Source organism: Oryzias latipes, chromosome 5 (genome assembly GCF_002234675.1).
Source record: "Oryzias latipes chromosome 5, ASM223467v1".
Lineage (NCBI taxonomy): Eukaryota > Metazoa > Chordata > Actinopteri > Beloniformes > Adrianichthyidae > Oryzias > Oryzias latipes.
In genome coordinates, this window is record NC_019863.2 from 24,420,294 (window position 1) to 24,434,775 (window position 14,482).

Below are 14,482 nucleotides of genomic sequence, written 5' to 3' on the forward strand. Positions count from 1 at the left end.
CACAAGGTTCAGATAAAGTTTTTCAATATTCCATGTTTTCTCCATGTGGGAATTTTAGCCCTTACCTGCAGTCTCCAAGTCCTACAAATGTGTTTCTCAGACTAATCATCATCCCTGATTTTGCTTCTTTCCTTTCCCTTTGAATTTATTTAGATGGTAACATGATGAGGTTTTTTTGGAGCTCTTCAATATCTTCCATTCTGTCAGAAAGTTTCTTTTTCAGTGATTTAACCCTTGTGCTATCCTATGGGGTCAAGATGACCATTGACGTGTTCTCCCTACCATGACAAAGGTGGATAAAGGTGGAGAGGATTTCATGTTATCTATGGACACCAGTGAAGATCACAAATTATTGAAGAAAAAAGTTCAGCGCACTGTCTAGTGGGTCTAGATGACCCAACTCCCATGTCAAAGTGCCTAGGATAGCACAAGGGTTAATAGGAACATGTTTGGCCAGTCATCCTGTTTTGTGGTGTGAAGAGATGCACAACTTCCTTTGTAACCGGTTGAATTCTTTCTCAAAATTGGTTTTGCTCTTAAAAACGTTAAAACCAAAAACTGATAAACTTAATTTTGAGTTAAGTCATTTTTGTTCATTTGGACAATGTTTTTGAGGATTAAAAAAATGTAATTTGAAAAATAATAATAAAAAAGGATTTAAAGGGAAGAATCGCATTTTAACAGCAATGTAAACATCATATTTCATCCTATTTCTATCCCAAAAAAAGTAGAGCTAAAAAAAGATATAAGAGGTATAAACTGGAGTTTAGCGATAAATACTCAGAGGAATCGTCTTTCGCTGAACTCACAGTTTAACATTTGCTTGTATAAACTCAACAAAACAACGAGAGATTTCAAGCCTTGTTGTCAGTTGTAGCAGTGGTGAGTCCCGCTCTGAGAAGGTGCCTCAGTGCAGCGAAGCAGAAGAGGAATTCTTCTTCTGCAATTACTGAACAACAGGGTACAAAAAAAAAAAAAAAAATGACTGGAGCTGGAATGGTGAAGGAAGGGAACCACAGAGTCACAGCCAAATGCATTTTCATGTCTCTGTTTACTTCATTCTAAAAGAAATACAGGAGGGTACGCGGTAAATGAGATAATACACAACAAGGAGGAGGTCGTAATTAGACTGAGGATTGGTAGATAATTGCAACAAACAGGGGTTTCTTAGTACAGAAGACGCAGAACAGTACATCCTTCAGAGTCAAAGCTACAAGGACTCTGTCACACAACGTCATGTTTGCACTTAAAGAAAAAGAACATTTCCTCAATCAAGGCTACACGCAAACAGGCACAGAGCTTCTGACAGACAGTGGCATTTACAGACATGATGTGTTTGTTGTTTCAGAAGTGGTACGGCAGCATCATATTCCTTTCCAGGAATCCAAACTTGGAAAAGGCACATGGAACTGCTGGCAGAGGTGCTGTGGACACATCCTCACAGGGGATGTGGTCAGATACGTATGTACATATACACAGATACGTGTTATAAGGCACTGTAGTAAAACATTATGCTTGTAGTACATAAAAAAAGAACAGGAAAGGTGGTATTTACACCCAGGAATTTTAACATGTTATAGAAAACATACCCTGAATGACTGTCTCACCAAAAGTCAACAACACAGACAAGGAGATTATTTCTTTTAACCCCCAAACACTCTTCAACACCCAAGAAAACTACTAAGAAACACATTCTTGTCTGTTTTGAATTCCTCAGTGAGAGGGTTTTGTCTGTTGACAGAAACCTAAACCATGGTAAGGCCAGAAGACTCTCCCAAACTACAAGTACTGCTCCCTTTTCTCTGGTGGGGTACTTTTTACATTTGGTCTGCAATTCAAAAGGGAAAAAAAAAGATATTTCAGTCAGAGTACAGTCACAGCAGTCAAAATAAACCAAAGGACACATATATCACAGCCAGAAGTTGTAGGGTAGGGTCCAAATTATGTTGCCTTAATGCTAACTTGAAAAAAAAATAAGATTTCTTATAAAGTCTGTTTACAGAAAAGGTTCAGATGGTGGGGAAATTGGGAACACAGTACACCTTGGGTCCTACTGGAATTTTGGTGGGTGATATTGAAAAAGACTGCAATACAAGGAAGTCCAAAATTTGAATTAAAAAAAAGGGGAAGTCAGTGGATGGACAGTTGAACAATCCTCGATAAAAAGCAGGGGCTGATCAGTCAGGGAAACTAGTTTCACTCAACAACTCTGCCCTGAATTAGAGGAGAGAAGAAGAGAACCAGAGAAAAACAGAATGAGAAGACACGAGGGGGAGGAGGCATCACAAGATCAAGAGACATTCCCCAGGGTTATCACGTCCAGAGACAAGAGTTAGTACAAGTTCAGAGGCACGGGAGGGGTTAAAAGTCAGTTGACCAGGAGTCTATTGCCTAAAAAGGTTTAGTGCAAACAATGACAGACATCCCAGAGTTTCATCCATGCCTACCGCACCACGACCAGCAACTAATCTGGGTCACTGCAGGAGAAGTACGGAATGTCAGGTTTAAATGTAGGTCAGGAAGTCGTAATAAATGCTCGTTCAAATGACTTAATTGGGTTAGATTCCAATCTAAAAGTTGACTGTTAACAATTTCCACTGTCATTAAAATGTATTGGTGTTTGGCAGAGCAACAGAATCTGAGACATTGACGCGTAAGCATTGGCCTGAGTGACCCCTCCCATGTCACATTCCAAACAGGAAGTACCTGCCGGCTCCTAAAATTGAGAAATAAACTGCTGTCAAATATTTATGTCTGCTACCTTTTTAACATGTTCTTGCTAATCCTAATTTTTTTCTTAACATTTGTTTTGTAGTTGAAGTTATAAACTGGCCAATCAGATGCCTCATTAGGATTATGTGGTCTCACTTTGAATATTCCAAATGTTTGACAGATTCTCCCAAGCCTGGTTTCAGTGGTAGGGGTGTGGCTTTCTAACAAGCTCATTCCTGATTGGTGAGAGTGGCTGCCAAAGAAATGTTGATTCAGACCAACATGGACCAATCCCTGCTTCCGGATGAGGCCTGGTTCCAAACATGACACTGCAGAAAAACTGCATCTTGGCGTAATTTCTTTGGAGCTGGAAGTAAGCCATTTTCTAGGGATGATGTCACACTCACTCTGTCAGTTCTCACTGTTTCAACTCATTTATTTGACAGAACAAGCATGTGCAACAGTTACCCCACTCTTTGCTAATTGAAAATGTGTTCAGACCAGGACAAGTGGCAGCGGTTAAGACACATTCTGTCATTCGGTCTTTTTTATCTCAATCATCTAAATTTGCATGAATCTGACGAGGCAGACAGAAAGGCGATCGGTCGGCATTGGGAGCAACAGCACCTTTCCAATGTGTCTGGTATTACTTTTCATTCAAAAGTTTGCTTAGCCTGTTGATAAAGCCCAGAAGAAAGTAGGCACAACTTTTTTCAAAAGTCTGAGATATATTTGTGCAATACAGCTTATTAAGAGAAATAAAATGTTGTATTATTTGACCTTTGAAGACCTACTATTTTACAAAGGCACCTTAGTACATTTGCTTCTTCAGTGCCTAAAAGGTTAAAAGTGTGCAAGAAAATTCCTGTAAGCTTGTAGCACTTCCCAGTCTGAGCATAACAGGGCACTTCAACAACAAGTATCTTCCAAGAAGAGAGGAAACGGTCCAACTGGGCACCATTCTGAGAAAAGTTAAAGACTTTGTTATCTGGAACAGTGATGGCTCTTTTCAAAACACAAAGCAAATGGATGTGAGGCCATCAAGAGGGGAACTCAAGAGCCAATTTGACTCTCCAGAGTGGGGGCTAGCTGCAGGTATCCATTCTACTTCGTCTGCCCGGATTTATCAGTAGTTTGCAATCAAGAGATTAACAGAGTAGCTTATAACTCACTGTGTGATCGATGCTTAATGGCAGAACTCTATGAGACAAGTTGGAATTGTTTTTGGCACACACACAGTTGTGAATTGGGTTTGAATACAAAGCTGGATTATTGCGTTAGTAAATGAAGTGTGATGGCATGTGGTGAAGACGAGTTTCCATCTGTCTTAACAACAGGGATAACCAACAGTGCACAAACTCATTAGAGGTGTGTGACAATGTACCTCCACTCCTGCAGTTCAGGTTGTGTCTCCAAGTGAAGCTCTAATTGAGTAATTTTAGACAGAAAAAGAAAAAAACTGTTTCTGAACTGTTGAAACACAAATCAGCATGAATCAAAGTCCTGCACTTGCAGAAAATATTAAGAAGCTGCATTTATGCTACAAATCTTTATAAATTACGTAATTAGTTGAGTAGGGTATTTTACGCACTATAAGGGGCACCTAAAAACCTTAATATTTTTCATAAGTTAGTGTGTCTTATAATCTGGACCACCTCATATATGGATTAATTCTGGTTGGATTCATTTATTTCAAAGGAATTTAGAGAGATACACGGTGCTCTGTCAAAATGTTTGGTTGGGTGTGGCCACGGCAGCGCTGTCAAAGGTTAGGAGCTGGCACAGTCACAGTAATGTTTGTTTTAGGTTTTTTTCCTGTGTTGCAAACAAGGTTGAGAGTTACAGGTACTGTGAATAGGCTAAAGTGGCTACCACTTCCAACATGGCTAAAGTGTAGTGTGTGTATAAAAACGTTGATGGTTTATTAAAAAAAATACATTTAAGAATTTTTATTTCGCAAAACTTGATTAAACACAATGACTTGTGGTCTATAGTCACCAAGTGAGCATCGATCCACAGTGGGGGTTTTTAACAAGACTTCTAGGAAATTTCTTGGGCACTCAGTTTTGGATTTGTAGATTTGGACAGCGCGACAAAATGGCGAATGCACTATATAGAGCACTATGCAGTGAGTAGTAAGGGAATACGGCCCTGGAGGAACTGTAAACTCAGTTAAAGTCTGACTTTCTAACAGTCTTATCTCTGACTCCTCTTTTTCTCTATTATTGTGCTCTAAATATTTAAATATATTGAAAAAAGACGATTTATTGATTTGTGCCTTATAATATGGTGCGCCCTTTAGTGCGGAAAATACAGTATAAAGGTGGAAAAATTAATGTCCCCCTGTTTACAGCACTGTGGTTTATCCATCGATGAAGATTATCATTCATCCTGTGTCCACATTCATCATGTGGTTTGTCTACTTTTACACAATCTGACTGCACCAGTGGAGTGTGAATGCATGAGGAGAAAAAACACCAAAGCAGCTCCAACCAGGAAGCATAGGACATGCTGGTGAGGTTTTGCAGTGCTGGATATTTAAGCTCCAAACCCAGATCTCTGGTGTCCTACACTTTTGTCATATCGTTCTTGCGAGAAATACTTGTTTTTAAATGTACGCTTTTTTTTAAAGTTAAATAAATTTTCACTAAATCATACACGAATGGTTTCTATCTACTGCAAAAGCTTATATCAGTAACAAAAAAGTGTGTTTTGTTTTTTTTACTTTGCAACACTTGCACCGATGTTTCTGCATTTGATTGCCAGATGATTGCGTGCATAGCAGTCTTTTTAGTGTCTTATCAAGGGTTGGTGTCAAGCGTGTCCTCAGCTCTCTGTTTGGGGTGACTGCTGGAAGTAGGGGCGGGGTTTACACGTACTCCCTGGCTGTGGAAGGCTGTGATTGGCGGTAGTATTGCTGCCCTCGTATGTCCTCTTTGGAGCAGGAGCAGCACAGCAAGGAGCCGCCCAGGACGGTCAGACTGGCAGCTGCCCATCCCACAAACAAGGCCGAGCCAAACTCATACCTGCGTGGAAAACAGCTGTGTCAGGAGTGCAGGTTTTACCCAACACACTTTTAGCTTTCAGGTTAAAACTGTTTTCAAAAGGATTCTGGCTCATCAGAAAAACTTTAAAGCTTTTCAGATCTCACATTTTTTCTGGCTTAATATGGCTTTTCAACCTTTAAGGAAGATTTCATCAAGATCATATTAAAGCAAGAAGTTCCATACACTTGGACAAATCCTTAGATCAAAAATGCACAGATTTTGTTTATTCATTCATTTATTTTCTTTCGTTTGTTCCCTTTCGGGGTCACGGGGCTGCCGGAGCTTAGCCCGGTCACTTATGGGCGAAGGCTGGGGACACCTTGAACAGGTCGCCAGTCTGTCGCAGGATTTTGCTTATAGTTTTTAGCAAAGCATAATCATGGACTGGGTGAAAAATCTACAATCATGACTTTGTCAACTCCAACGTTTTACAGAAACAGGAGTCAACTTGTAGAATGAGGGTACAATGTTGTTTTGAATGATTTGATTTGGTTTATTGATTTGTTTCAAGCATTAAAAGTAATGGAATGATAAAATGACAAAAAACTGATTTACCAAGCCTATTTCAGATAGTAAAACTTTGATCAGAAAATCAAAATAAAAGAAGATGATGCCATATTCTTAACTGTATAATTACTCTTAATCAAAATAAACATATTGCAGTTTTGCATATAGTACGCACAAAAATCCCATGAGATTCATTAAATACTCTGATTATCAGATAAAGTCAAATTGAGTTTGATTAGCTGTATTAAAGGGAGTTGGAAGAAACAAACGTATATACGGTAGTCCCACTCCTATAGTGTTTTCCTCAGCATACAGTAAATAATCAGGGTGGTGCAATTCTTCATTTAAGTTCTCAGAGTGTTTTTTTCTGGTGATGGAGGACATTTATAAAGAAAATTCTTCCTTTACTCAAATAAATGTAAACCACTAGCCGATGAAACAAATGCTGTTGGAAAAAGAGTATATTTTAATGACGCAAAGACAATGGGTGGGCAACAAGCTCCATGCTTGGAGCTCTAGACAACAGGGAGGGAAAGGGGGGGAGGGGTTGCTTTACACCAGTTGTCCCACCCACAACTCTGAGGTGAATATCTAATGATCACCTGCTGCTCTGGAGAAACTATGTCTTTAAAAATGACAGGTTTTTTTTTTTTTTGTTCTCTTGGATAAAAAAAGCACAATCATATCAAAAAGACCACTGGGAACGCTTTAAAATACATCAATAGATGATTGGAGTGTGTTTCTAAAATTATCCAATTAAAAAATCAGATTTTACTTGCTGAAGAAGAAAAAAAATCAAAACCTAAAAATATCCAAGCAAATGTTAAAATGATGAATGAACTTTCAAACAAAGAGCCCACTCAAAAATTTTTTTTATTTTTTTTTAGGCAACACCTTGCTCATGGGTAATTCCTTGATTAAGAAAGCAAAGAAAAGACCACATACTTAGCGTTGAGTGGCGTGTTTGGGTTGAAGAACTGATAGGACACCTGAGTGGCATACCAGGACACAGACACCAGCGTGCAAAGACCTGTGGAAGCACAGCATTAGGCCTTGTTTATCACGCCTGCAGATATTTACTGTAACCAAATTGTAGTTAGATCATCTTCTCCTCCAAGAATTTGGTTTATGACCGAGGTTAAATGCCCAAATGACCACATCCTGTTTACAGAACATCGGTTTCAGGCTGTAGAAACTGGCCCCTCCTGCTTAATTACCCAAATAAAGAACATTCAGTTTGTACGTTTTGATGGTAAAAAAAACCCCAAAAAAATAGACCAGGAATTCCACCTGCAAGAAGGAAAAGCGCCCCTCCAGTCACAGCGATGCGGGTCTTGGTGGACGGGTTGTTGTCTCCCACCTTGGTGCACTTCATCCCCACAACACTGACGATGATGCCGATGAAGCCCAGCAGCACCGACACCACCATGAGAGCCCGACACGTTTGGATGTGGTCTAGATTCAGAAGAGGAAAGGAGGTGAAAACCACAAGGGAAAATGCAGAAAGATTCAATGGAGGATAAGAAAAACAGAGAGGACAGTGGGAAGGAGGGAAGAAAGCAAACATGCTTTTAGCACTCAACTTGCAGTCACACATAATGATTCCAGACACTGAAGCAATAATTACAGAAGAACGCTGATGCTTAGTAAGACTGACGAAAGACCGCATGCATTTTGACTCAACCAGAAGGGGACACTTTAAGTTTTTTTTTCATTTTCCAGAGGAGTTTATCTGGGTCAACTTCTGGGTCCTTGAGTGACACTTCACATCTAATAGCTCTGTGGTTTCGCATTCATGGAATCCCAAGCAAAGCTCGCACAGGCCTCCGTGCGCACATAGCTCAGTGGGAGGAACATATTTAATCATAATCACACACACCCATTTAAACTTGCAAGTGCACAATGCGTGCACACATGCAGTGACAGTGGGTGGAACACAAAGCGCCTGTAGGAGGTCCTGGTTTACATGTTTCACACAGAGGATTTAGTGTGGCTTTCCTACAAAGACAACTTGTTGTTAAGGGGCCGTCTCCTCAGCAGTCAGGCTTTACTGCTGCTCACAAGCATAAGTGGAACAAAAGTGAAGGTTAATGAGCTGTCCAAATGAGAACAGGGTATAGCATCAGACGATCTAGGCAGCCTTGCTTAATGATTTCATTCAGACTTCAGGAAAAATTGCATTATTTTACCTTTTAACAAAAACTTTCTGTAATTTTGAACTTGCACGGAGAAAATTTCAAAATAAAAGATCACAATTGGTTTAAAGATCTGTTTTGTGTTTATTTTATTTTTATTTTATTTTACTTGAGTAACAACCTATTTATTATATTTTTTTATCTTCACATTTTTTAAGTTGCACATTTCTTCCTCAAAACAGTCAGAGTCTTTGCTTGAGACTGAAATCCTAAACTGCTCTCATTTTAGTTTTAGAAGTCAGAAAACATCATAAAAATGAGACCAGTTTACAACACTTTGATATTGCAGGTGTTGACTATTTAGTTATACATGTTTGCCAACAGTCCAGAACCCATTGATAGGCGAAATCAACATTACTATAAATATAAATTATTTTAATTGCAAACTTTGGCTTTAAAATACCCTTTTTTCTAGTTTTTTGACTCAAGCAAGTCACTAGAGCTGTCTGACGAGCCAAACGTGGGACTGATTTGAGATAATTTTTGAGACAGAAAGAAAGTGAGAAAGGGTCCAGGTGGAAATCATCTTAAAGTTGTGTATTGCGTCTCACAATTTTGTGTCAACATCAAATTATGACGACAGCTCAGAGGGACATCAGGGTCTTTATGCCCATCTTGTGTTTGTTAAAAACATTGTGGGGTGGATTTGGTCAACAATATTTCATCAATTCTTTTTTTTTTCAGCTGATCTTTTTTTCAGACAAGTGTTACTGCTTGTGGTTTGCTCAAATTTATTCAGATGTTTGTCGGATAGTGCTGTGTAACTTTCAATAATACTTGATACTTGATCGTATTTGGCTTCTGATTCATTAAAGTCAGAGTTTAAACGAATGAATTTCATCAAAACAACACAGACAATAGATTCATGTTCAAAGAAATGGCTTAAAAAATAGTGGTTGAGCAACAGCCTGAATAAAAAGTCAATGCCATCGTTTCTTTCTGTGACAAAAGCACACACAGCATCATTCGTGCTGCATCAATGAAGCTGCTTTTCAGAAGCTGATCTGAGGCGATTTATGACTTATGAATGATCTTTGAAGTCTGATTCATGGCTGCTCAGCTACTTTTGATGGTTGGTCTCTAACAGAGAGAGGTTTGAGTTTTTTCTATGTTGTTGTTTTTCATCTAATGGAAATCTATGTTTTATTTGGAGGTCATTTGGGGGTCTCTGCTAAAGGACTGCACTGCGGTCATGCTTTGATGAAGCACTTGGGGCCTTTGGGTTGTAGGGGAGGTGGCAGCAGGCAGGCTCACCCATCAGCCCCTCTCTCATTCTGCAGCTAAGCCTGGCAGTGCCAGCCACATGCTTTCATTCACACTCTGTGTGCCTGCTTGTGTGTTAAATCACTCTAAAGTCCTATTGTGAGGTCATCTGTTACTCCTCAGATTTACCACCCACACTGGACCCATTACAACAAAAATCAACAATTGCATTACTATTTATATAGTCCCCTTTCTGTCAGCATCACCCCAAATCTCTTAAAAACCTAAAAGATGAAAGAAAATCTGTCTTACTTTTTTCTTTTTTTCCAGTGCATGAAATAATTGCTGTCACACTGGTTTGCAAAGCAATTTGACGAAGATTCGAAATCATCAGGTGGGCTTCCCAAACGGTCGCTTATGTAGTTTGACCATTTGCTTCTCGGGGTGTCTCTTGTTCATGACTAAAGACACCACTGACTGATTTGATTAAGGTTAGATTGTTCAACCATTTTGATATATGATCGACTTATTATACAAAAAGATCATGTATTTGACGGAACAGCTACTCTCTAGTGTTTCCTTGCAAGATAACATGTACTGGAGGGTGTTTCTTATTGGGAAAACATCATGGGTAGGGAGACATTGGAAATCGGGCTTCAAAACACATAGTGGTCATCCTCAAAGTGGCTGAGCTCTTAGCTAATGTCAGGCTTTTATTTTTGTGGCAAACTGGAAATTTTTGTGGTATGGCTCATTTTCTTGATCCATATTAGAGTGAAGGAATTACATTTTTTAGGTCAAATTGAAATTTACAAGCCTAAATCTATCATAATTTTCTTTTTGCTTAAACTGTGTAAACTAAGAACTTGGTTAAGTTTCCTAAACTCTATGGTGGTTGGAAAAAGGTGAAAACAAAGTGGGACTGGTGTTTAACTCTTAAAATAGTTTGAGTTATAAGAATTACACCTTACTTATGCTTGAAAACACCACAAACAGATTACCCCTTCTCACTGACTGAACAGATTTATCACCCAAAGGGGAAAAAAATGTACGCTTTCACTCAACAAATACCCCAAACTGCTCCTCTTCCAGAGCACAAAGTGACTGGGTGTGACAACAGATGCCACAGAGCTGTCCTTTCAGCACCCTCTTGCCGCTCTACTCCCACAACAAATAACTTTTTTTTTTCTCGCCTGTCCTCTACACTGACTATCATTTTCTGCTTGAGCAAAAGCTTCAATAAAGCGCACAAAGTCTGCACAGTCTGCTGAACAATTACACCCACCATCACATGCTGCTCCTGCTGCGAACGCATCCAAGGGAGATGAGCTGCTAGACAACTCTGACTGATGGATTAAACCAAAGTTCAATTCAGATTAAGGTGCATGACATGATCTGTTGGGAGGGGGCTGGAGGGTACACCTGTCTGTTGTTTTCAATCACAGGGTGTGTTCCAAAACAAGTGGAACAATGCGTGCATAAGACGGAGTGCATTCTGGGAATATCTCTGCTGTTGGGCTCAACACTGCCCTTTTCTTCTCCTGACACCCTCTATTCATGCCCAAAGACAATACGCTGTTCTTACATGACTGGAATGAACCAAAGGAGATGGGACATCAGCTTGGAGGGCGCCCCTGTTGCCCTTATTGAAAATGTGTTAAATCAAATGTTAGAAAAAAGGCAGACTGCATACTAAACCACAGAGAAAACAATGTTTATTTTCTGAAATTGTTATATGGCAAAGCTCTCCCATGCACAGTCTTTCATTAGGATCTCTAATGGGATGATTGAAGCAGACAGCAGATGGATGGATTCATATAATCTGTGTGCCATTAATTATGAGCCACTGCTTACAGATCGGAGATGACAGGAAGCTCATATTCACAGCTGATTTACGTCTGAACTCACATTCCTCGCCCGCTGGCATTTCTCACACATTACACGAATAGAAGTTCATTAAAGATCCATAATTTCTAGTGAGATTTACAGCTTGGGAACTTTTGCATCTCAGAGATGATCTGGAATTCAGTTACAAATGACTACATTAAAGGAACAGGTTTACAGAAACTGCGATTTCCACACTTCTGAGGAAATACTCAAAAGCAATGTAAAATATGTGCAACAGGGAGAAGAAAAGTTTAAATAATTACAAAAATAAAAATGTTTATGTCATTTGTGGCAGAACTGCTAATGACTACAGAATCAAACATGGTAATATAGAAAAATGTTTCACTTTATGTGATCTAGAATAGAGAAATCTATATAAACTGTGACTTTCTATGTGCTTGAAGAATTGAAAAATTGATCTCAAAGTTAAACATTGTTTGACCTGCAGTAGTGTTTTCTGCCTTTTTTCTAAGTATGTTGGTCCAATTTTTTCCAACATGAGACTGAATCTGCATTGTAGGGCCAAGTGATCGAGACGAGTGTCCATATCTAGCAAACATTACCATGTTGATGCTGGAAAGACAGCTCTGTGATCTAACAGGTTACCGTATTTTCCGGACTATAAGTCGCACCGGAGTATAAGTCGCACCAGCCCAAAAATGCATTATAAAGTAGAAAAAAACACAGATAAGTCGCACTGGACTATAAGTCGCATTTTAACTTTCACAACCTTATATGACAAAATCATAGCAGACTGTTTATCTAATAATTTCACAGTAATTTTTTCTCAAACTTATTTATTTATTCTTTTCATGAAGCATCATTGGCTAACTAATACTCTGTTTTCATCCTGTATTTGTAGAAACAGTTTTCACTTTTATTGCATTTCTGAATCTATGAAATCATTGGAAAATAGAATATTATGTTGTTAGCCTTCAAGATCTTACTGTAAAAAAAAGTTTGCTGATTCTCTGAGTCACTTAACATCCTCTTAACACTTAACATACCTCAAACATCAAATTGACCCAGAAACATCATCTCTGTTCCTCACAAATGAACATAACAGGAGGGTTAACAATGTATTTATTTCAATTTATTTCTAATATAAGTCGCTGCGGAGTATAAGTCGCACCCCTTGCCAAACTATGAAAAAAAGTGCGACTTATAGTCCGGAAAATACGGTAAATAGAAAAAATAAGCACCTTGCCAAGCTTTTAGCGGGAAATAAAGATCATAAATGCAAGCACAAAACTTGAGAAGTCCAGGTGAGACGATTCCTCCAGGCCTAGACTGAGGACAGTCTTCCTTTTAAATATTTTCCCAAAGAAATCATTAAAAGATATGGCAAAATGTGGAAAAGTCAAGAACATAAAAAATATATTCAAATTTGCAAACGCACAAAAAAACTCTTTATATATAAAAACATAGAATTCCATCTGTCATTTTTGCAGAAATTTCGAACCACAATGTTAATATAGGCTTTTAGATGTGTCTGTTTTTGTGGTCCTCATTGTTAATTTATTCTATCATGAATAGAATTTATTAAAATAAATCTCAAAGTACAATTCAAAAAAACAGAGAGCAAACACATAGAATTCAGTGTGAGGACAAAAGTTACAACACAGCAGGGTTTGGCGGGACCCAGCTTATACTCACAGTCCAGCGAGAGCATGGAGTCGAAGATCTTGCACTGCACCTGCCCTGTGCTCTGCGAGGCACAGCTCATCCACAGCCCCTCGTACAGTCCCACAGCTGTGATGATGGCATCCCCGGCATAGGACGACTGCTTCCACTGAGGCAAGACTGTGGTGGAGATGATCCCAATCCAGCCTCCTAATGCCAGAAAGTAACCCAACAACTGAAGACCTGAGTTGGCCATTTTATTATTTACCTCTTTTCCTGATCTGACTCTTTATCTTGTTTAATTTCGGTAAAAGTGTTGCCCCCACTTGGAACAGTCTTTTTGGGCACACCTTTTTTATTGATTTTAACTGATTCCTTTGCTATTTTGTCCCTCTCAGCATCTCCTTATCTTTAACAAACATCAGAGTTGAGTGCGTTTCTCTTGACGTCCTGAGCTTCTCTTCAGGATAACTTCCTCAAGGCTGCCTGGTCTGGTTCTTTTGTTCCTCCTGGGATCAGTCAAAGTAAAAGAAAGAGTTTCTGCTGGTCACTGATGGAGCTCATCAAGCATCGCGGCTGGACTGCTTCACCCTCTGCATGGTGTCCTCCTATTCCTTCCTGACTTATTTTCCCCCTCGCTACAACCTTTCCATCTGCTCCAACCTCGAGTAGCTCTGTGAGGGACAGCAGAAATAAAAAGTAAAAAGAACAAAAAAGGAGCTTGTGAACTCAACAGGCTGACCATGAAGGGATGGGGAAAAGGGCTGTTTTGTGATTGGACTCTGTTGTGTGAGTGGAACGCCCCCTGGGAGGGGAGAGGGTGGGCTTTTTTCAATCTGAGAGAGAGAACAGAAAAAACAAAAGATGAAAAAAAGTTACAATTAAGCTATCTTGCAGGGCGGCTCCCACCAGGACAAAAACCCGATAAACAAATCTCCAATGAGGCGCTTTAATCAGATGTATTGATTCTTTAAATGTTTGCCATCCCCCCCGAGTTCGAGGCATGAAGGAGGTGGCGATAAAGTGCAACACATAAATCAGCATCCAAACAATGGCTCGCTTGAAAAGGACATGTCACATCCATGCAGGCTCTCAGGAAATTATGGGCCGCCAAAGCGAGCCTCCTCTCATCACCATGGTAACGTGGCCAAATGAGGAGAGAGCCAGAGAGAGTTCACCTAAAATCACATCCATAGAAGCATTTACAGAGCCACACTCCAGCCTTTTCTGTCCGTGGAAGTGCAGAAGCCCGTTTTCCCACAGTTCCTAACCACGTCGGCCCCGCTTCAGCTCGCCTCATTAAATTAA

At 39.5% G+C, this 14,482-nt stretch overlaps 1 protein-coding gene across 4 annotated transcripts; it reads right to left on the reverse strand.

The window, feature by feature from the left end:
* Positions 1-1,032: 1,032 nt before the first annotated feature.
* On the reverse strand, positions 1,033-13,920 carry cldn19 (claudin 19). 4 transcript variants are annotated; one of them, XM_011475321.2, is made up of 6 exons: positions 13,208-13,920; positions 7,557-7,721; positions 7,212-7,296; positions 5,592-5,738; positions 4,097-4,136; positions 1,033-1,828 (listed from the first exon to the last, which is right to left on the reverse strand). In XM_011475321.2, the coding sequence occupies exons 1-5, from the start codon at positions 13,428-13,430 to the stop codon at positions 4,112-4,114; spliced, it is 645 nt and encodes a 214-aa protein (XP_011473623.1). In that variant the 5' UTR covers positions 13,431-13,920; the 3' UTR covers positions 1,033-1,828; positions 4,097-4,111. The 4 variants fall into 4 exon arrangements, with proteins under 4 accessions (XP_011473623.1, XP_011473624.1, XP_011473622.1 ...); XM_011475322.2 differs by having other exon boundaries at positions 1,033-2,214; XM_011475320.2 differs by lacking the exon at positions 4,097-4,136.
* Positions 13,921-14,482: the final 562 nt, after the last annotated feature.